Genomic DNA, 22683 nt, shown 5'->3' with positions numbered 1-22683 from the left:
TAAGCTCCTGTACCTTAGGCCTCTTCTTCTTAGGAACCCCTGTCAACTGCATGAAGTCCCATAGACCTATTATCAGCCACTAGACTTTACAGTGTGTTTTCCTATTTCATTTTTCACCACTCTTTCCCATATCCCCCAACTCCTCATTTACTGGATTTGTCTTTTGCTTTTCCAGAATACACTCAAGTACATTTTTAACAAGAGACTGAAAAACACACCTATCAGAATGGTTAAGATAAAAAATAGTGATGACAGCAAATGCTGGCGAGGATGAGGAGAAAATAGATCACTCACAGACCTATTATCAGCCACTAGACTTTATAGTGTGTTTTCCTATTTCATTTTTCACCACTCTTTCCCATATCCCCCAACTCCTCCTTTACTGGATTTGTCTTTTGCTTTTCCAGAATACACTCAAGTACATTTTTAACAAGAGACTGAAAAACACACCTATCAGAATGGCTAAGATAAAAAATAGTGATGACAGCAAATGCTGGCGAGGATGAGGAGAAAATAGATCACTCACACGCCGCCAGTGGGAAAGGGGGGTGGTGCAGCCGCTCTGGAAAAGAGGAAGGCATTTTCTTACAAAACTAAACATGGGCTTACCATATGACACAGCAATTGCGCTTAGACATTTATCCCAGAGAAACAAAAACTTACGCTCATGCAAAAACAGTACACAGATGTTCATAGCAGCTTTGTTTGTCACTCTGAAAAATTAGAAAAAAACTTGCATGTTCTTCAGCAGGTACATGTTACACTGTGGTACATCCATATCATTAAATATCACTCAGCAATAAAAAGGAGCAAACTATTGATACAGGAAATAATTTGGATGGATCTCAAGGGTATTATGCTGAGTGAAAAAAGCCAATCTCAAGGTCATATACTGTATAATTCCATTTATATAGTATTCTTGAAATGGCAAAATTATAGAGATGGAAACAGATTCGCGGTTGGATAAGATTAGGAAGGGGTCATGTGGGAGGGAGGTGGCTGTGGCTATTAAAGGGTCACTGAGGGATCTTTAAGAAGGAAGTGTTGTACTTGACTATGGTGGTGGGTACATAAATCTACACATGTGCATAGATACCCCACCCTTCACACACATACACACACACATGCATGAAAAACTAGCGAAATCTGAGAAATGTGAAAAACATCAGCAGATTAAGTCTAAATTAATTTCCTCGTTGTGATATTGTACTAAGATCATGTAAGATGTATCACTGGGGGAAACCAGGTGAAGGGTCTATGAGATCTCTCTGTGTTACTGCTTCTAACTGCATGCGAATCTACAATGATCTCAAAACAAAAAGTAAAAAGAAAAAAAAAAAGAATTTACAGGTAGAGAAAATTAAAAGTCCTTGTATATACAATAATGTCTTTATTTCTGTTCTCACAAGGAAACCTGGCTTAGCTAGATATGTCCAGGCTCATTTTCTCTGAACTAGAGAGTGGAAGGCATTATTCCACTGTGTCCTAGCAACTCTGTCTAATCCTAAGGTTGCTTCCAGCTCAAGCGATCTTTAATTCTATGAGTTGGTTTTATTTATTTGTTCTCCAACTTCAACTTTGCTTTATTTTTATATTGCTATGGTATCAAAATAACTAATATTATAGATCACAAAACTCATAATAAAATTTTAAGCAATGGAGCAAATAAAATATATCATGGGATTATAGTGTTTATAAAACATACTTTGAAAGATAATGAATTTATTTGTACCTTCTTTTGTAAGTAATTTTAGAGGTATGGCGTCAATGATGTCCCTACATCCTTTTGGATAGAGTCTAAAAACAAAATCCAGTTTTTTACTCATTAAAAAGGAATAGCTTAAATTTAAACATTGTCATCACTAAGAGATGTACCTCTGTTTTCTATTAGGTCTGAAGCACATCCCCCCACTCCCCCCCAGCGATAAATGGGAAGGCAACAAATATCAAAAAAGAAAATAAATTGTCTAAACTAAATGCAAAAAATTTTAATACTAAACAAAATTATAACTGAAGAGTAAGCACTAGCCATAATGCTAAATTAAGTATTATATAAAATAACCCATATTGCAAGCCATGCAAACACGCCCATAGGCGATAAGAATCTGATCTATAAATTTAGAGCTTGTCATACACAAAATGATCCCACTTCACACATCAAAAAGTTTCAGTATTCTTAAGACTGGTTTTATTAAATTCTGAGAACCTATTAATATTTATGGTAACAGACATTTGTGTGTGAAAAAAGAAAATTGGTTCCACTCTATTTAAAAATTAATAATTTTGCTGCTCAACCAAAAATGATAATAAATTTAAAATAAGTCATTTAGGTCATTAATTATCAAGAGTGTCTCTGATATAAGTCTTACTTGAAGGGATAAGAAATGTTTGGATTATAAATATACGTTCTTGCTAATATAGTTTGTCTCAATGTCATTTCCCCAGAGTTATCAATAAATATTACACGATGTAATAATTTATCAACTTAATTAAATGATACAGGACTCTTTAGATTTTTCATGGATAAGTTATGCCAGAGAATAAATAATCATAGTAAATTAAAAATGAATACAAAAACAGTTCCTCATTGTTCTCTAAAATTAATACATAAATTTTCAATTCAAAAGAGTTTTTGCCATAATCTTGTAACAGATACTGAGTATATACAATAAGCCAGGTGCTGCAGCTGCAAAGAGGTACAAGGAGTGAGCTTTGGCCTTTGAGATATTTTCAGTTTAGCTGAGAAACAGTACATACACTTAAAAAAGACAAGGGTCAGTACTGAATAAACTAAGTTCTGATAACCATTTACAACAGTACTTCCATGGAAAAAAACCACTACAATATACTTTTGTTACACAAATGACTCTTAATATGAGGACTCTTAATACAGTTTTTCAAACAATCCCAAGTGATTCAAAATGGAGATCATCTGCTTTATTAAATTCTCAGTGCCATATCTGGCAGGCGTTGCAGTGAAACTGGATACTTCCTCCAAAATAGGCAGTACTTAAAAAACAGCTAGATACCCAAAAGTCACCAAAGACAGATTTCTTGGAGGTTTACCTAAACCTGTCTCTCCTTATCATCAAACAGTTTATTATTCCTTTGTTCAAATACATATACCAATAAATATTTACTAAGTCCCTACTAAGCACCAGGCATGTAGCTATAAAGACAAATTAATGCATGATCCACAGGTTCACGATCTACATGTGAAAAAAACAACAGTGTATTAAACACCATGAAAGAGGTAAGCCCAGGATGCACGGGCAACCCCAGCAAGGTGGTCTTGGGGGAATTGCTGCTGATTAGTCCTGAGATGAGTAGGTGAGGGCCAGGTAAAGAGTGGAATGCATGAAAAGACTAAAACCACTGAAGAACATGTCCCCTAGATCAGAATAGCTGGAGGATGGGGGGTGCTCACAGGGACAGGGGAGAGAGAAGTCTGAAGAAGGAAGTTGAGGAGGCGGCAGGAACCAAATCAGGAGGGATATTAATGTTCGATGCTAGGAAGCATGGGCTTTAGCTCACACGCAGTCGGGAACCCTGGCTAGAGGATCCTACGGAGCTGGCGGTCTTCTCTGGTGGCAGTGATGGGGAGGTATTGGAAGACAATGAGACTGAAAACTAGTGAAGAGGCTAGAACACAACTCCAGGTGATGAGTAACCTGGGTCTCAATAAAGGCAAGGGCTGTGCATCCAGCAAGGAGGGGGCAGATCCATGAGCTGTTTAGGAGACAGACTGGATGGGATGTGATTTACTACATGTGGAAAAAGAGGGAGGGGAGGGAGGTAAGGGTAGCTTCAGGCACTGATGATGGTCATGTTCCTTGGGTCAGGGAAAACAGGACGGGATGCAGGCTTGGGGGAAGATGACAGAGTCCCCAGGAGGAGCAGTTTACAAATAGGACATACATCTCAGCTTGTTTGTCATGTGGGAGCCACAGGGGAGGGTTTGAATAAATCCTGCTTCCTGTTTCTGGCAGCAAGTGACCTGCGATGTTCTCATAGTTCCTGTGGTAGTACCTGTCATTGCTCTTTCCCGGGGCACATTTCACTTATGGATGTGGACACTGTCACAATGGGCAAACAGTGGGTGAGGCCAGGGGATAGGAAATGCTTCAAGAAAGGGGACCAGTTACTTACATATCCATTTCCCCACACACAGCCAATAGGGAACAGCAGTGTGGGGTGGGGGGAGAACCCAAATCTGGATTCCTGCCTTTGGGAAGAGCCTTTGTCTGCATCTGGTGGGGGAACTGGGCTCAGCAGAGTTGAAGCCTAAAAGGAGATCAGTGTTCTAGAACTGTTCTGAGTGGCCCGTGTACTATGTGGAGGGGATGAACCATCGGGAGGGGCAGGCTCATACACAACAGCCCAAGACTGCGGGGAAGCCAGGCCACGAGATGCCAGGAGAAGACGGCATTTGTCGTGTGGGCCTGCTGTGGGATGAGGCTGCTCAGGCCTTTCCAAGGCAGAGTCCAGAAAAAGCAGCTCTGACTGGGAGTCACGGAGGCAGCCTGTGGGGAGCCAGGAACAGCATCGGCCAAGCTGGCCCATGACTCATGCAGGAATCTTCCTCCAGCACACGTGCTGAGGGAGACGGGACCCTGGAGTCTGCCATGTGAAGCTGAAATATGAAAGAAGGGATGGGAGGGGGCAGGAAGCAAGGGGAGGAGGGCCCGCAGTCAGGAGGCTTATCGTATGTCTGAGGAACAACAGAAAGGCTGGAGTCCCAAGGTCTGGGATTCTTGGATTTGCCACTTCTAAGCCCTTAAGAGGACCCTGGCACCACCAGAAAGGGTCTCCTGACATTATCTGGCTACTTTTCTCGGCTACCTCACATGCCCTCCCTTACTGTTAACTGCCTCAACACCACACAGCTGCAGCGTTCCTGGGGAGGAGGGCCCGCAGTCAGGAGGCTTATCGTATGTCTGAGGAACAACAGAAAGGCTGGAGTCCCAAGGTCTGGGATTCTTGGATTTGCCGCTTCTAAGCCCTTAAGAGGACCCTGGCACCACCAGAAAGGGTCTCCTGACATTATCTGGCTACTTTTCTCTGCTACCTCACATGCCCTCCCTTACTGTTAACTGCCTCAACACCACACAGCTGCAGCGTTCCTGGAACATGTCATGCTATTTCACGCCCAGCTTATGCTGGGGGCCTTCGAAACGATCATGGAAAGATCCGTACTATTAATTCAATTTTGCTACAAACTTTTTGAAGTACCCTCGTATTGTTCTCTCTTCCTAGAAATATGCTTTCGCTGCTTTGCCTACCTGGAGAACTCATTCCATCCTCGAAAGCCAAACTACAACATCACCTGCTCTGATCCTTACAGTATAATATTATATCATTGCACGTAATACACTGTATGGCAATTGATCAAAAATGGAGGCCACTTACCACATGCTTGGCACATAGTATGCTTGCAACACATGCCCATTAAGTGAACAAAAGGATATATCCTAATATGGGTCTGGTTCACCTTTCTCTGGCTGGGGTGTTGACACAGTAATGCATTCCTGTGACTGGTCTGTTTCTAGAGCTTTAGCAGTACTGCCTCACTCAGGGGAATTTTAACTGGTGCTGGCACCAGCTCCGGGGTGACCTCACAGCCTCCCTGGATTCCTATAGCCCCTCAGCTGGCACTAAAGCTCAGCTTTGCAAAGAGAGAGAGAAATCAGGGCAAGAGATGTTCCTGGCATGCCAACCACACACCCTAGTCCAGCCATGCAGGGAGCTAGGTCTTCAGAAGATGACCTGAGGAAAGGGAGAGGTAACTGCTGAAGAGCTCTAGGAAAGAGGTTCTCAGCCTGGGGGGAAGAGCAGGAGAGGAATGATGGGCTCCAAGGAGTTCATGAGCCATTGTGTGCACAGGCATTTTTCTGAGAGGACGATTCACAGCACTCATCAGATCTGCAGAGAGGCCCATGACTGTTAAATGTTAAGACCCACCATTCCAGAAACATGCCTTGCTAAAGACAGCTCTGTTCAGAGAACCAGCTGTTGACTCTAGATCAGATAGAACTTGGTTATGGTCAAGACAGATCAGGAAGGCCATCAAATTTCCCTATGGCTCTCACATCACACTGAGAAAAGCCTTTCTGAAGGTAAGCGTTGTGTGCAGTTTAAAGAAGTTCCACGATCTGCGTTTTGCACAAGATCAAGTGCAGCGAGCAAGAGGGAGTTAGCCTTAGGATACCTCCACGCTGACCTTTCTGCTCCTCAGAACAACAAACCTGCCAAAATATGAAAAATTAAAAGGCAAACCTCCCGGCTCTCATTCCTGATGAAAAGTCGGCTCTGACCTTGCTCTCTCAGGACTGGGCTCAGGAAAAACTAATAAACAGACAAATCCTGTGCAATGGCTCTTTTACATTTGACCTTTTCTTCTTTCTGGCATAGAAACATATGGTATTAGAAGACAGCAGAAAGAGGCTTTCCATATTAAAGAGGCAAGAAGCACACACACACGAAGAGAAAGCAAATCTAAAACTGGAGAGGCCAGTACTAAACTCTGGGGAATTGAGAGTCACTTTTCACCCACATCCCGTAAGGGTAGAAAAAACACAGGAAAAAGGTTTCTACTAAAATAGGTGTTTGTGTTTTTTTTTTTTTCTTTTTTAAAGAAAAGCATGAATCACTCAAATCTACCCAGATCTTGGTATAGCTCTGCTGGATATTTGTTTGCTTGTTTTCGGTTCCTACTGTTTCTCCCCTGACTTCTGAAAAGATAATACAAAAAAGAAAAAAAAAAATCCTTAGAGTGAACCTTTAACTTTCAGTTGTTAAGAGCACATGCATGCTTTGTACCCAAACAGATGTGGGCTCTGTCACTGACTTGCTAAGTAATGCTAGATGAGTCTCTTAACCTCCTTAAGAGCCCAATTCTTCAGCAATTGAAAGAGGAGTATGAACAATACTAATTTCCAAGGGTTGATGAGAGAATTAAAGAAAATGATGCATTAAAAAATCTTAGACTTGGGCCAGCCCTGTGGCTCACTCGGGAGAGTGCGGCACTGGGAGCGCCGAGGCCGTGGGTTTGGATCCTATATAGGGATGGCCGGTGCGCTCACTGGCTGAGCGTGGTGCGGACGACACCGTGCTAAGAGTTGCGATCCCCTTACTGGTCAGGGAAAAAAAAAAAAAAAGAGACTAGCTAATTTCCTTATCATCCACCAATTCCTTCAAAATCAGAAAAGCATGGCCCAGCACCAGGATTGGGAAAGATGGGATTCCACAGGTCCATTTTGTACTTTCCTGATTTCTATGCTTTTGATAAGTGGCAGCCAAAGGTTACATAATCACAGATGACATTTCAAGGGAAATCACAGCAATGACATTTCCTTACCCGGCAGTCTCTCTGAAGTGTTTTCATGAGCGCATTGTATGTTTCTGTGTCAAAATACAACCCTTCATGCATGTCTTGTAGGAAGTCTAAGTCCTTAAATGTTGGGTTGGACTTCTCTCTCTCTTTTCGGGATGCTCTGCGCTTATACGTTGAACCTTTCAAGTCATACGTAAAGTTCATTCTCATCGAGCGTGGCAGAACATTGTTCATTACCACAATCCTGATGTTAATGCCTCCTGATTGCATGCAATACAGCCCATAAAATTTTGGCAAAAGAGTCCTTGGATTCTGGTTTAAATTCTAGAAACAAAAAAAGGAAAAAGATATTTACTATCTACTATTTTTACAAAATAATACCATACTGAAGATGTGTTTTCATGCTAACATGATCATTAAAAATGAGATGTGATTATATTTTATATTTATATTTTACATTTATATTATGTGCTAAAATTTTGCTGTTGCTAATCCATTTCCTTATGTCTGCTTATTGAAACAGCAACGTTACCATTCTCAACTCAGGGCAGTAAAAGTGGCTGGAATGATAAAGGACATAATGTCCCAAATTAGCTCCAAGTAAAAACAGGCAAAGAATTGATGGATGCTATGAGTGACTGTTCTCTAAGGTAACTAAAGAAAAAATTAATTGCTGGGGTATAAGGGATAAACACTTTAAATTTTAATATCTCCTGCAAAACTGTCTTCTAAAATGGCAAGACCAATTTACAACCACACTGTGTAAGATTACATGTTTCTCATCACTGTTACCAGAGCTGAATATTATCAAACTTTAAAATCCTTCTAAGCATGCTTGGTAAAAAACAGAAACTTGTTTTTAAACATTTGAATAGCAATAATTATTATAGAATTTTAATATTTTTGATGTACTTTTAGCCACTTCAAAGATAATTTTGTGTTAATATCCTTTGCTTGTTTTTCTATACAGGTTCTTGTCTTTGATGGAATTCTTTATATATTCTGGATTTTCCTCTTCTGTGTGGGGTAAATATTTTCTCCCAGTAAGTTGCCATTTTTATTATTATAAAAATAGGGAATACATGCCTATTTTTGTTCCCCTTTAAAAGTAGGTAAGAAATTCAAAGTTACAGTTAGATAGGAAGAATAACTTCTGGTGCTCTAGGGTAACTAATAGCTAATAATATTGTATTCTATATTTCAAGATAGCCAGAAAAGAGCATCTTGTAATGTTGTAACCACAAAGAAATGATAAATGCTTAGCTGACAGATATGTTAACTATTCTGATTGGATCATTATATAATATATGCATGTACTGAAACAACAAACTGTACCTATAAAAATGTCCAACTAAAAACAAATTTTAAAAAATAGATAAGAAATTAAAAGAGAAAATATAGATACAGGAGTAGCTCTGAAAAGCCGCTGTTTTGTAAAGGAAATTTACATCTATAAAGGACATTTACATTAGTAATACAGGTATTTGTATCAGGAAGACAGCTGCTTCAAGACCACCTTTATTACCTGAGATACTTTTATCTGCATAACAAGATGACCTTTATTCATCATACATTTCCTCCCCTCACCCTTCACCCTCCATTATTTGTCTCCATCATCGCCCAGAAGCCCCAAGCCCCTATTCCTTTCTGTAGCTCAGGGTCTATATTAGGTTCACTATCTGGTCCTTCTTTGAATCTCATATCTTTGCAGGAATCCTGTGTGTGCACATAAAATTAAATTTTTTTTTCTCCTATTAATCTTTCTTATGTCAATTGAATTCATCGCCTAGCCAAAAACCCTAGAAGGGTCTCCCTCCTCTACACAGTACAAGAAAAACTTGGGATTAGCAGAAAGCTTCTCCTGCCAGTGCTGAGCTGCACCAGCCACCAGAGATTGGCCAGGCCTTCCTTATTTCCATCCAGAGACTGAACTCCAGAGAGCCCCAGAAGGCTGAGCCTGCAAGTCTGCCTTTGGGACAGGCAGCAATTCTGCCTTTGGGACGAGAAAGAAATTGTGGAATCCAGGTGTCCATATACTCAATACAGCTCTCAGACTCTTAAAGGAATTCTTACCTTCTCTACAAAGAATAATACATAAATATTTTTAGCACAGATATGTGCCTTAACCCTCTAAATCTCCAAAGAAGTACTTGTTTTAATACTTCAGAATGGCTACAAAATATAGAAACACTTAATGATTTAATGTTTTCTACATCTTAACCCACTTCTTATGCACTGACTTTAAAGACCCTTAGGAACAGAGTAAATATTGGGAGTAGGGAAAATTAGGGAGAATCAACTAAGGGAAAAGTGAAATGTTTTTCCAAAAGCCCATCTCCAAGGTGTGGGAGAAAAGGACTTTGCAGGATAGATGGATGAGAAATGCCATGAGTCACTACAGTGAGAAAGACTTCCCTTTGGCTCCATCTGTGGACCCTTCCAAAGAATGCTATCTCCCTCACCATCACTAATCCAGAGCTGCTCTAAGGGACAGAGGAAGAATTACCCCCTGAAGATTACATACTAAACAACTGGATATATGCAGAATTAGCTTTTTAAGTATGATACAGTACTTTTTCAAAGCAAATACTTAAAGTATTTTTTTGTTTTTGTCCTTTTTGAGACTGGACACACCGCGCTCAGTCATCCCTACATAGGATCCGAACCCGCAGCAGGAGTGCCGCTGCGCTCCCAGCGCCACACTCTCCCGAGTGTGCCATGGGCCCGGCCCTCAACTGTTCATTTTTAAAAACATTCCTAAAATGATAATTGCTTTCTCTTTCAAATGAATCAGTATTGTCAAGTTCTGGGAAAAATCCTATTGGGATTTTTGATTGGAGTTAGACTGGATTTATAAATTGATTTGGGGGTAACTGAAATCTTTACAATACTGAGTTCAGGAAGAATGTATATGTCTTTACAATTTCCTTCAATAACATTTTGTAGTTTCCTTCCTATTGGTCTAGTATACATTTTTTAAAATAGTCTCTAGTATTGGGCTAGCCCATGGCTCACTTGGGAGTGTGTGGTGCTGATAACACCAAGTCAAGGGTTAAGATCCCTATATAGGGATGGCTGGTTAGCTCACTTGGGAGAGTGTGGTGCTGATAACACCAAGTCAAGGGTTAAGATCCCCTTACCAGTCATCTTTAAAAAAAAAAAAAAAAGTTTCAAGTATTTTAGAGTTTTTCTTGTTATTATGAAAATTTCTTCTGAATTATTGTTCATATGCTACACTTACTATAACTTGTTTCCCAATGAGAATTATAGTATTATGTCTTTATTTATATCTTTATTTTTCTAATAATGTTCATTATACATTATTGTCATTATAGACAGGATCTCCTTTTTCCCCTACATTCCCCAGCTCTATTTACCTATGTAATGGAATACAATGGATTTTGTAGATTTATTTTATATCCCACAAATCTGCAGGACTCATATTACTTCTAAAAAATTATTAGTTTATTTTCTTGAAGTTTTGCTCATTTTAAATTGTGTCATTTACAGAGAATGGCACACATACTATTCTTCATTTCTTTTTGCATCAAAAAGTCATTGCCAGAATTTCTAGCAAATTATCGGACCATTGATGAATGGCATACTTGTCTTTTCCTATTATTTCCAGGTAAAAGACTCTTGTTTTTCTTCATGAGATATTATGTGACTACCAGCGATTGATAAATATAAAATATGTGTGTTTATTTACTTATGATTTAAAAAAACTGCCCTGCCAATTTTTAGAATTTTAATTTAGAGAAGATATTGAATTTTAAGGGCCTTCGTTTCTTTTCCACATCGATTTGGATAACATGCTCACATTTTTTCTTGTTAATGGGATGAAATATGTTTGTATACTAGCTTACATCATTGGGATTAAAACCACTTGTTCAGCTAAATTTAAAATTTTTATTTAATTAAATTTAAATAGCCACACATAGTTAATGGCTATGGAGTTTGGATGTGTTATCCCAGCCAAATCTCATGTGAAAATATGATCCCCAATGTGGCAGTGCTGGAAACTTGATTGAGTCATGAGGGTGGATCCCTCATCAATGGATTAGTGCTCTCCCTAGGTGGGGGGAGTAATGAGTGAGTTCTCGCTCTATTAGTTCCCACGAGAGCTGGTTGTTTAAAAAGACCCTGGCACCTTCTCTTTCTCTCTTTGCTTCTCTCACCATGTGATCTGCTTGTACCTGCTGGCTGCCTGCTGCTTTTCGCCATTAGTAGTAGCCTGAGGCCCACGCCAGATGTAACTGTCCCAGAACTGTAAGCCAAATAAACCTCTTTTCCTTTATAAATTACCCAGTCTCCGGTATTCTGTTATAGCAACACAAAATGGACTAATACAGCTACCATATTATGCAACGAGGTTCTACAATAAGGAACTAGTATATCTAAGCTTAGAACTACAGAAGTTTAAGATTTATTAAGTTAGCAGATTAACAAGGAATATCAGTTTGATCCCAATTTTAGATTTTTTTTTTTTGTCTTTTTCTGTGTCCAGCAACGGATCGCAACCCTCAGTGTCGCCCCCGTACCGGACCGGGACCGGCAACGGGATCGCAGCCCTCGGTGCTGCCCCTGCGCCTCGCTCAGCCAGTGAGCGGGAACCGGTCTGTATGTGGGATCCGAACCCTCGGGCGGGAGCGCCGCCGCGCTTCCCAAGCGGCGCACTATCCAGTGCACCACCGGGCCGGCCCCCCAATTTTAGATTTTAAAATGTGTCTATGAGTAGAATATATCTGAAAGCATAAACACCAAGTATTATGGATATGTATCTCTGGAAAAGGAATTAGAGTAGGTTGTATTTATTTATTTATTTTTTGCTTTTCTATTTTCTCTAAAAAAGGAAAATACTTGTTCAGAATCAAAGCCTTTTTAAAATCTGCATACTTTCCACTAAGATTATTATTTAGGTTTTTGATTTCTATATTTCTATATAAGATTAATTTACAGTATATAATGTGGTCTCTAGCAAATTTTGGAATTAAGTAAATATTTTTACATACAAACGATCTGTGTGGCATCTCATCAATTTTGTTTTGAGACAAAGATGACAGTTATCACCTTTTATAGCAAGTGAATGGTAGAACTGTGGCTTCTGAAATCCATAAGCCAATCACAAAAAATTAATAATTATTATGAAAGTACAATGAAACTAGAGGTATGAAAATGACAGAACTACTTAGGGAAAATGCTTATTTTTTTTGAAAATCTGGACTAAATGTAAATCCATCTGGGCTAAATTACTGTTTCTTTGTCTCTAAGACATTACATGAAAGGTGACTTCCAGGTTATCATAATTAACCTTTGAAATCCTAAATTCTGAAGTGCAGTAGTTAAGATTAGTTAATATAGAGTACATGCTGGGGTACAGTTTAGGAGTTAAAAACGCAGCCTCTGCACACTACAACTTGTGTAGTCCTAGCTCTGCAGCTCTGTAGCTGAACAACCCTCACAAGTTACTCAATTACCTCATCTATAAAATGGTGGTGACTGTAGCGTCCAAGGTTGCTGTGAGGATTAAATAAGTTAATGAATGCAAAGCATGTAAAGCCTTGCTTAACACATAGTAAGCAATCAGTGCACGTCAACCGTTCACATTATTGCTACGTATGCAGTGCAGAAAGTTTTGCAACACACTGCTTCCTTTATCGTCCCTTTATCCTACATCCTGTATCTTTCCTTGACACAACAACTACATCTAATAGGTATTCCCCAGCTTTTAAAGACTAGGGAACCAAGACTCAGCAATTACATTGCTTATTCACGGTCATACAATTAGTTGATGGATGAGCAGGGATTTGAACCTAGGACTGTGTGATTCAACAGCTGTGCTCTTGAACTCAGTTCTAGTTTACTTTCTTGTATCTACTCAATGAATGTCACAGGCATCTAAATGCAAAATAAAGTTCACCAAAGACAAAGAAATATGCCAAAGAGTCATTGAATAAAAAAATTTAGAAAAAAATTGTTGAAGAAAGTAATTAAACCAAAAGTAGAAGCTTTAATTACGGGCAGTTACTTACCATGTAATAGCCTGGCAGTAGCTTCTGAAGGAACTCAGCTTCTTTATGCTGAACTGTTTTGATGATAAATTCATCGTCACTGGTCACAAAAAACAAGGATCCACTGGCTCCGGGGTTGGACAGCTCTATTAGAGGTTCACTGCAGATGGAATACTGAAAGAGTAAATAAACAAATATTTAAAAATGTACTTAATGTACATGATGCTTCCAAGGAGGACAATCACAGCATTACATATCTTGGCCATTTTGAAACAGAAAGCCCTCTTCATGAGCTTTAAAAGGAGGCCCCAAGTATCCTAAGAAGGCTATTTGAGATTTCTAAAGATTTAATTGATCCTTTTATTGTAATAATTCTATGAGAGAAAACAGACATGCCCTCCCCACCCCCAGTGTCATACAATAGAATCATCAATCATCATATCTGTCTAATGAGATAACTCAAACAGTAATGTTAACTAAGGTGCGTTGTTTCCAGCAAGTGCCCATAAAATAACAACTGAAGCTATGATCTACTTTGTGCATTTATCACTGGAATGCCAACACTATTCTCTTTTCACCATTTATTCTCCCAGATGTCATCCACTCAAGGTTTCAACAAGGAGATGACTCCAGAGTCTGTATCTTCAGCCCAGATCTCTCTCTAGGGCTCCAGACCTGTTGGCCTAACATTTTAATAGACATTTCTACTTGTTTATACCACAAACACTTCACTTGCAACAAGTTCACAATCAAATTCATCTCCGAACTGTGGTTAACCTGTATGGTGCCTTTGGGGCAACTAGAAAGATGCTCCCTTTTATCTAGGCAGATACAGCTCTGGGCCAGGACACAAGGCTGCTGAGTAGGAGAAGGGCTGAACCCCAGTCTCCAACCCATTCCCCTCGGCCAGGGAGGGGCGCTTGGGCCACACACACCCTGCATAACTGTACATGGTGACTCCAGATCACCTGTGCCATCCTCTACCTTCCCTCTCTTTTCCCTATTTTAGAGAATGAAAACATCCCATTCCCCTCAGCCAGGGAGGGGCGCTTGGGCCACACACACCCTGCATAACTGTACATGGTGACTCAGATCACCTGTGCCATCCTCTACCTTCCCTCTCTTTTCCCTATTTTAGAGAATGAAAACATTATTTGCCTTGTTTCCCAAACCGGAAACTTGGGTACTATCCTTGACTTTGCACATTTCCTCATCTTCCATATCCACCATCGATTCTGCCTGCCCCTGTCTCAACGGTCTGTTCTTGTCCCTTCCAGTGCATTCTCCAAAGACCAGGGATCTTTCTAAAATGCAAATCTGATCATGTTCTTCTGTGCCTTCACATCTTTCAATGTGAGTTTTCAAGCCACAAATGGCCCAGCCCTCCTCTCTAGCTTTGTAGCTCTAGCTGTAGAGGGTGACTTCCCATTTTCTCAACTGTGCCACATGCTCTCCATGCCCAGGCCTTTGCATTTTCCTCTGCCTGCAGCAATCTCCACTCTGCTTCCACCTGGTTAACTACCACTCATTCTTGTATTCAACCAACATTTAAAAAATATCTATTGAGCATCTGCCATGTCCCAGGCACTTACAAAGCTTATATACTAGTAGGAAGAAACGGACAGTAAACAAGTAAATCAGAATATTGTAAGTGCTATGGAGAAAAATGAATTATAAAAAGAGAGGCAGAGAGTATCAGCCATGAGTGAGAAATGGGTTGCAGTAAATTTTAAATAGGGTGTCACTGAAGGTCTCGTTGGGAAGGTGGCATCTGAGTAGAGACTGAGGAGATCAAGCAGCGAGCCATGTGGATATCTGGGAAAGTGGCATTTCAGGCCAAGGGAAGGATAAATGCAAAGGCCCTGGGAACTGGTGAGTTCAAGGCACAGCAAGGAAGCCAGCGTGGAAAGGGACGAAGCCAGGGGGTCAGGAGGGCCAGACCATGTAAGGTGCTGCAGGCCACCAGAAGGACTGCGGCCTTTTTTCTACGGGAGCTGAAAAGCCACTGGAGGGTCTGGAGCTGACGACCACTCTGTGTGTTGTGTTGAGAACTCACCATAGGTGGACAAGAGGTGGATGCAGGCAGCACAATTTGGAAGCTGTTACACCAGCTTTAGCCTTCAGTGTCTGCTGGGACAGCACTTGCTCTGGAAAACTCTTCCTGGTTCCATAAGCCTAGATCAATTGCTTCCTGACACTGTATAGTCTCATCACAGAAGTTACCACAAAATCCCACAACTGCCCGTTTCATTTTCCTGAGTCCCCATTAGACTGTACAACTCTGTGAAGACAGAAACTATGAATATTTTATGCTGTCTGTCGTATAGTGCCAGGACCAGTGCCTAGCACATAGCAGGAATAAGTTTTTGTTAGGTAAATGGCTGAACCCCACCAACAACTGAAGGGCTGTGAATCTCACCCAAAATGCTGAAATCCAGCAAAGAAGTCAATTTTTGATTATTAAGCTCAGTGATTATTAATTAAAAATTCACATTATTGACTAGAAAAACATTGGGAGGCAGAGAAAAAGGTAAGTAGTCTTATGCAGAAGAGGTCAGGGCCAGCCTGGCAAAAGCAGAAACTTAAAGAGCCATATCTTTTTTATTTTTCTGTTTTTTTATTTGTAATCAGCAAATAATAATTATATATGTTTATGGGGTACAATGTAATGTTTTGATAATGTATACATTCTGAAATGATCAAATCAGGCTAATTAGCATGTCCATCACCTCACATTATCATTTCTTTGTGGTGAAAACATTTAGAAATCTACTCTTTCGGCAATTTAGAAATATATAATACATGACTATAAGCTACAGTCACCTGGCTGTCACCAGAACTTATTCTCACTGCCTGAAACTGTGCACCCTTTCACCAACACTTCCTCCCACCTCACCCCTAGCCTCTGGGAACCACCAATCTACTCTCTGCTTCTATGAGTTCAATTTTTTAAAATTCCACATATATGTGAGATCATGTGATATTTGTCTTTCTGTGCCTGGCTTATTTCACTTAACATAATGTCCTTTAGATTCACCCATGTTATCACAAATAACAGAATTCTAATCTTTTTAAAGGCTGAATAGTATTCCATTGTGTATATATACCACACTTTTAAAATTCATTCATCTGTGATGGCACTTAGGCTGTTTCCGTATCTTTGCTACTGTGAATAATGCTGCAGTAAACATGGGAGTGCAGATGTCTCTTCAACATAATAATTTCATTTTCTTTGGATACATACCCAGTAGTGGGATTGTTGGATCACATGGTAATTCTATCCTTAGTTTTTTGAGGAATTGCCATACTGGCTATACTAATTCACATTCCCACCAACTTTTCTCCAAGTCCTTACCAACACTTGTTATCTTTCATCTTTTTGATAACAGACATTTTTTTTTTTGTCTTTTTTTCATGTCCGGCAACGGATGGAAACCCTCAGTGTCGCGCCCGTACCGGACCGGGACTGGCAACGGGATCGCAACCCTCGGTGTCGCGCCCGCACCTCGCTCAGCCAGTGAGCGGGAACCGGTCTGTATGTGGGATCTGAGCCCTCGGGCGGGAGCGCCGCCGTGCTCCCAAGCAGCGCACTGTAGCAGTGCGCCACCGGGCCAGCCCGATAACAGACATTTTAATGGGTATGAGGTGATATCGCATTGTGATTTTAATTTGCATTTGCCTGATGATTGTGATGTTGAGCATTTTTTCCCATATCTGTTGGCCATTTGTATGTCTTCTTTTCAGAAATATCTATTCAGGTCCTTTGCCCAGTTTTTAATAGGGTTATTTGTTTTCTTGTCATTGAGTAGTTTGAGTTCCTTATATATTTTGGATATGAGCCCCTTATTTGATGTATGATTTACAAATATTTTCTCCCACTTTGTGGGTTGTCTCTTCACTCTGTTAATTGCTTCCTTTACTGTGCAGAAGCTTTTTAGTTTGATGCAGTCCCCTTTGTCTATATCTTCTTTCATTGCCTGTGCTTTGGGGTTATGTTGAAGACATCATTGCCCAAACCAATGTTGTGCAGCTTCCCCCAAATGTTTTCTTCTAGTATTACAGTTTCTGGTCTTACATTTAAGCTTTAATCCATTTTGAGTTGATTCTTGTGTATAGTGTGAGATAAGGGTTCAATTTCATTCTTCTGCATGTGGATATCCAGTTTACCCAACACCATTCATGGAAGAAAATGTCCTTTCCCCATTGCATGCTCTTAGCACCTTTGTTGGAAATCAACTGACCGCAGATGTGTGCATTTATTTCTAGGCTCTCTGTCCTATTCCATTGGTTAATGAGTCTGTTTTTATGCCAGCACCACGCTGTTTTGATTACTGTAGCGCTGTAATATAAAGAACCATATCCTGAGGATGTAGTCCTCTGAAAACACCAAGGATGAAAATCCCCCAAAGCTTTTGTTCTGGGCTTGTGAGTATTTAAGTCCACATCATAGAAGAGTCTGAAATGAGGGAGAGTGAGAGGAGAGGGAAGGAGAGGGAGAGAGAAACTAGGAGGAAAAAAAGCAGTTTCTAGATATCATCTTTTACATTATCTTGCTTTGGCAGCACCCTGGATAAGAGAAACAAAATTCTCCAAGAAGAGAAAGAAGCGAATATTTGCTGGCTTCCTAAGTCACTGGCAATTTCCATCTTCTACCTACTCTTCTTTCTGCTGGCCTTGCTTCTTGCAACTCTCTTGCTAAGCAGCATTAGAGCCTAAGCCCTTATGGAAGAGTTGAGGATAAGGTAGGAAAACAAAAATAGCCATCAGGCTGCATACAGGATGCCATAAACACCAAGAGGAAGCAGAGGGCACTTGCCCAGCCTTGTGTTGAAAGTGTCCACGTGGAAGGGCGATTCGTAGAAAGGGTATGAGATTTGGAATCAACTGATGTTTGTAAAAAGATGGCTGCACCAGTTCTAGTTATTTAACCCTGAATAAATAACTTAGGGTCTTGGAGTCTTAGGCGCCTCCTCTCTAAATAAAAGATAATAATACATATCTGAAAGTAGCTGAAAGTTTTTAAAGTGAATGCTTTTGAAACCCCTGGCAAAGAGTGACTACATTATTGCTGCTCTTTTTTTGTTTGTTGTTTTGTTCTTACATGATCATACACAGGTGAGAGAGGAAAAACTTGCAATATACACACATTCCACAGGCAGGTAAGGAAGAGGTGGCACTGCCTAGAATTTGCTGAGGTTTTCAGCTTAACTTCTATGACAAGAGGGTTACCCAAAGATACACTAAGACATCCTGAGTGAAGGAAGAAAAAAGTTGGGTCTGTCATATAATTGTAAATGTGAGACCCTAGAAAACAAAGCTGTGGACCCCAAGCTCTGATAAAATGTGAAGGCAGACCCTGGACTCTCTTTAGAAATTCTGATTCTTTTTCCAGGGCATTTGAATTCCTGGCACAGAAACTCTTTATGGGTAGAAGTAAATATGGTGAAAGTACAAAAACAACAAAGGATGTAAAAATTAGAGGCTTCAAATAGAGAAATTAGGGGGTGATCCAGGATGAGCTGTCTAGAAAAAACTGGATTCAGACCTGAACATCTGCTCTTAATTAAAGTCTCTAATTCTTCCACAAGCAGTGACATAATATGGAGACTATTTCATTGTTACTTAATTGTCAAATACTTCTTTATTATGTAATTTATAAATTAATATGAATGGAATAACATCTTGTTTTGAACCGTTTAAAATAATCTTTTGGGGGCCACTAATAACAGCATCAATGTATAATAAACTGGGATTATGATACTGAACAGGAATATTAACAGTATATTCTAGAATTCTACGGTTTCTCACTCTACAACTCGGTTACCACAATCTCTTTTAAGCAACCTTCTTTGAAATGTTGCCTTTTTTAGAGCAAATAAAGAGGAGAGATGGGAACATTTTAATTAGCCAAGATCAACAAGCCCCTTTGTGTGCTCCTGGGCTTTAGGCGACTTCTAGGCACTTTTCATCTGTGCAAGCTGTTCAAAGGTGTTCATTCTCTCGCTTATTTCCTGCAGGGCCTCCCTGCTATACCCACTGGAAAGAAAGCCAAGTACAACTCAGCTGGGCCCTGCCAACGCAAATTAGCAATGTAAACTTGTGCCATGTGGTGGAGATAATTTTACCTGCCATTTCTTCTCTTGATACTATAAAATATTCACTCTGCTTTCTTTCTTATTGGCTCAGGTGACCCTGAAAAGACTCATAAGCTACACTGGATTTCTGAATACCCGAGCACATGGTAGACAAGGAAAGAACCAATGTTGCTCAAGCAGAGACAGGAATGCCCCATAGGCCTGTGGTCTTGCCTTGAGAGGCTTTTGTTTGGGAACGAATAAGGAGGAAAGGGCACTCCCATTACTGTGTGCGCAGAAGCACATTCACCACACTGTCTCACAACCCAAATTATGCATGTTTTGACATGAAACTTGTAATCAGCATGCACCTGGTGAATTTTAATGGTACCGAAAATATAAACAGAATAATTCAGGCAGAAATCCAGATGCAACAAAATGAAGTAGAAATATACACACATCACAGGTATTCAGTACTAAACTATTTATAAAGTTAGCAATCACTAAACAATGGTTCCCCCACCCCAGCTTAGATCAATATATCTTCATGAATGTGGGTTTGAATAGCCCCAGTTTGACAGATGCCAGGATGTACTTTGTGAGTTGTACCNTTCACTCTGCTTTCTTTCTTATTGGCTCAGGTGACCCTGAAAAGACTCATAAGCTACACTGGATTTCTGAATACCCGAGCACATGGTAGACAAGGAAAGAACCAATGTTGCTCAAGCAGAGACAGGAATGCCCCATAGGCCTGTGGTCTTGCCTTGAGAGGCTTTTGTTTGGGAACGAATAAGGAGGAAAGGGCACTCCCATTACTGTGTGCGCAGAAGCACATTCACCACACTGTCTCACAACCCAAATTATGCATGTTTTGACATGAAACTTGTAATCAGCATGCACATGGTGAATTTTAATGGTACTGAAAATATAAACAGAATAATTCAGGCAGAAATCCAGATGCAACAAAATGAAGTAGAAATATACACACATCACAGGTATTCAGTACTAAACTATTTATAAAGTTAGCAATCACTAAACAATGGTTCCCCCACCCCAGCTTAGATCAATATATCTTCATGTGGGCCAGCCCGGTGGCGCACTGCGATAGTGCGCCGCTTGCGAAGTGCGGAGGCGCTCCCGCCGAGGGTTCGGATCCCAAATACAGACCGGTTCCCGCTCACTGGCTGAGCGAGGCACGGGAGCAACACCTGGGGTTGCGATCCCGTTGCCGGTCCCGGTCTGGTACGGGGGCGACACTGAGGGTTGCGATCCGTTGCCGGACATGGAAAAAAAAAAAGACAAAAAAAAAAAAAAAATATATATATATATATCTTCATGAATGTGGGTTTGAATAGCCCCAGTTTGACAGATGCCAGGATGTACTTTGTGAGTTGTACCGTATCCTCTGTTTCTTCACAGTTTTTTAAGAGACATCTTATTTCTTGTCTCTTCCAAAATGTGCTTCATTAGAGGTGTTTGGTCTCTTCTAGCTGTATTCTTCAGCATGGACAATCACAGTTGGATGAGCTAGGGAGACTACATTTGATGAGAGGTCTGTGATTCAGTGGGTGGGAAGTCTCAGCCCCCTGGCAAAGGGTCTTCAGAGCCCTGGGGGAAGGATGGGGAGACTGCCATTCTGGTCTAGGCTCAGCTCCCACCAATGTGGGTAACCTCACATGTCTCTCTTCACTGACCCCAGCTTTGAATTCCTCATCTGGAGAATGAGGGTTATAAAAAATAGTCTCTTAGGGTTACACCTGACTCCCTGAAGCATGCTGTGTCATGCAAAAGACCCTTTCTTTATCTACCATCACTGGGTAGGGTCTCCAGATCAAGGGGTTTGAGGTGAGTGTCCAGAAGCTCCAAGACTTATCAGAGGAGCTGCCTCAGCCATGGGCTGGGTGTCTCCAGGGGCAGGAGGGTGGCTGCAGCTGTTGGGGACCAGGCAGTCATGTGTAGTTAGAGGGCCAACACTCTTGTTCTGCTTTTTTTAAGTCCTAGAGATGTACCCAGTCATTGAATTATGTTCATGATGAATGAGGGAGGTAGAAAAATAGGATCAAATGAAAGCACACTTACCTGCCTGGCCCTATCTTTTTTCTCCCTTTTTTATCATGGAAAATTTCAAACATATATAAAAGTAAAGAGAACTGAATAATCAACAGCCATGTATGTATCTTCCAGCTTCAACAATTATCAACTCATGGCCAGTTTTATTTCTTCTACACCCCCAACTACTTCCCTGATTCGCTCAGATTCTTTTCTTTTCTTTGCTTTCAATTAATTTTTATAACAGTTCTATTAAAATATAATTCACATACCACACAACTCACCCATTTAAAGTATACAATGCTTCCAATTAATTTTTTAATTGACAAATAAAAATTGTACATTTTTATGGTGTATAATATGACATTTTGATACATGTAAACATAGTGGAAGGGCTAAATCAAGCTAATTAGCATATCCTTTACCTCACATGTTTATATTTTTGTGTGGTAGGAACATTTAAAATCCACTTTCTCGCCATGTTCAAGTATATAACATACATTGTTATTAACTACAGTCACCATGTAGAACAGATCTCCTGCACTTATTCCTCCTAACTGAAATTTTGTATCCTTTGACAAACTCCTCAGATTCTACTGAAGCAAGTCCAGAACCACCATCACTTCATACACAGATACTTCAATATATTCCTCTAAAGACAAGGACTCCTCTTTTCAAACAGAATCGCAATTTCATCATCCCACCAAGCAAATAATCCCTCAATACCTTCAAATATCTTGTCAGTCTTTACATGCCCTTAGTTTCCTATTATTTTTATTTGAATTGTTTGGCCCTGTCTGTTAATGTTCCTGATCAAACCCTCCTTTCCAGCCATACTGGTCCATTTGAAGTTCTTCTAAACGTCTAACGCATTCACATCTTTGGTCTCAATGTCCCGGCAACACTGTCCTCCCCCAGCCCCTGAACATCTCTGTCCCTTTTCTACCTATCAAATCCTTGTAATTTCTAAGGCACAATTAAAACTAAACCATGTTCATAAGAAGACCACCTCATTGCCACCTCAGAGAGAAAGACCCCTCTCTCCTCCAAAATCCTGGAGCATTCGATGTTTAGCTTTAGTCTTTTTTTTTTTTCCTTTTTGTCTTTTTTTTTTACTGACCGGTAACGGGATCGCAACCCTCGGGGTTGCTCCCGCACCACGCTCAGCCAGTGAGCGGGAACCGGTCTCCACATGGGATCCGAACCCTCGGCAGGA

At 40.4% G+C, this 22683-nt stretch overlaps 1 protein-coding gene across 4 annotated transcripts in view; it reads right to left on the bottom strand.

The window, feature by feature from the left end:
• The window catches only part of PIP5K1B (phosphatidylinositol-4-phosphate 5-kinase, type I, beta), a 195788-nt gene that overhangs the window by 112927 nt on the left and 60178 nt on the right, over positions 1-22683 (bottom strand). For 3 of the 4 annotated variants that reach the window (XM_008580661.1, XM_008580663.1, XM_008580662.1), the window contains exons 5-6: positions 13366-13518; positions 7358-7657 (exon numbers count right to left, since the gene is read on the bottom strand). In XM_008580661.1, the coding sequence (XP_008578883.1) occupies positions 7358-7657; positions 13366-13518 (453 nt within the window). The remainder of the gene's footprint in view (positions 1-7357; positions 7658-13365; positions 13519-22683) is intronic. The other variant, XM_008580664.1, reaches the window with a different exon arrangement.

The sequence above is a fragment of the Galeopterus variegatus genome, unplaced genomic scaffold (assembly GCF_000696425.1).
Source record: "Galeopterus variegatus unplaced genomic scaffold, G_variegatus-3.0.2 Scaffold2142, whole genome shotgun sequence".
Taxonomy (NCBI): Eukaryota; Metazoa; Chordata; class Mammalia; order Dermoptera; family Cynocephalidae; genus Galeopterus; species Galeopterus variegatus.
Note: the sequence above shows the minus strand (reverse complement) of the source record. Positions and strands in the feature narration are given on the sequence as shown.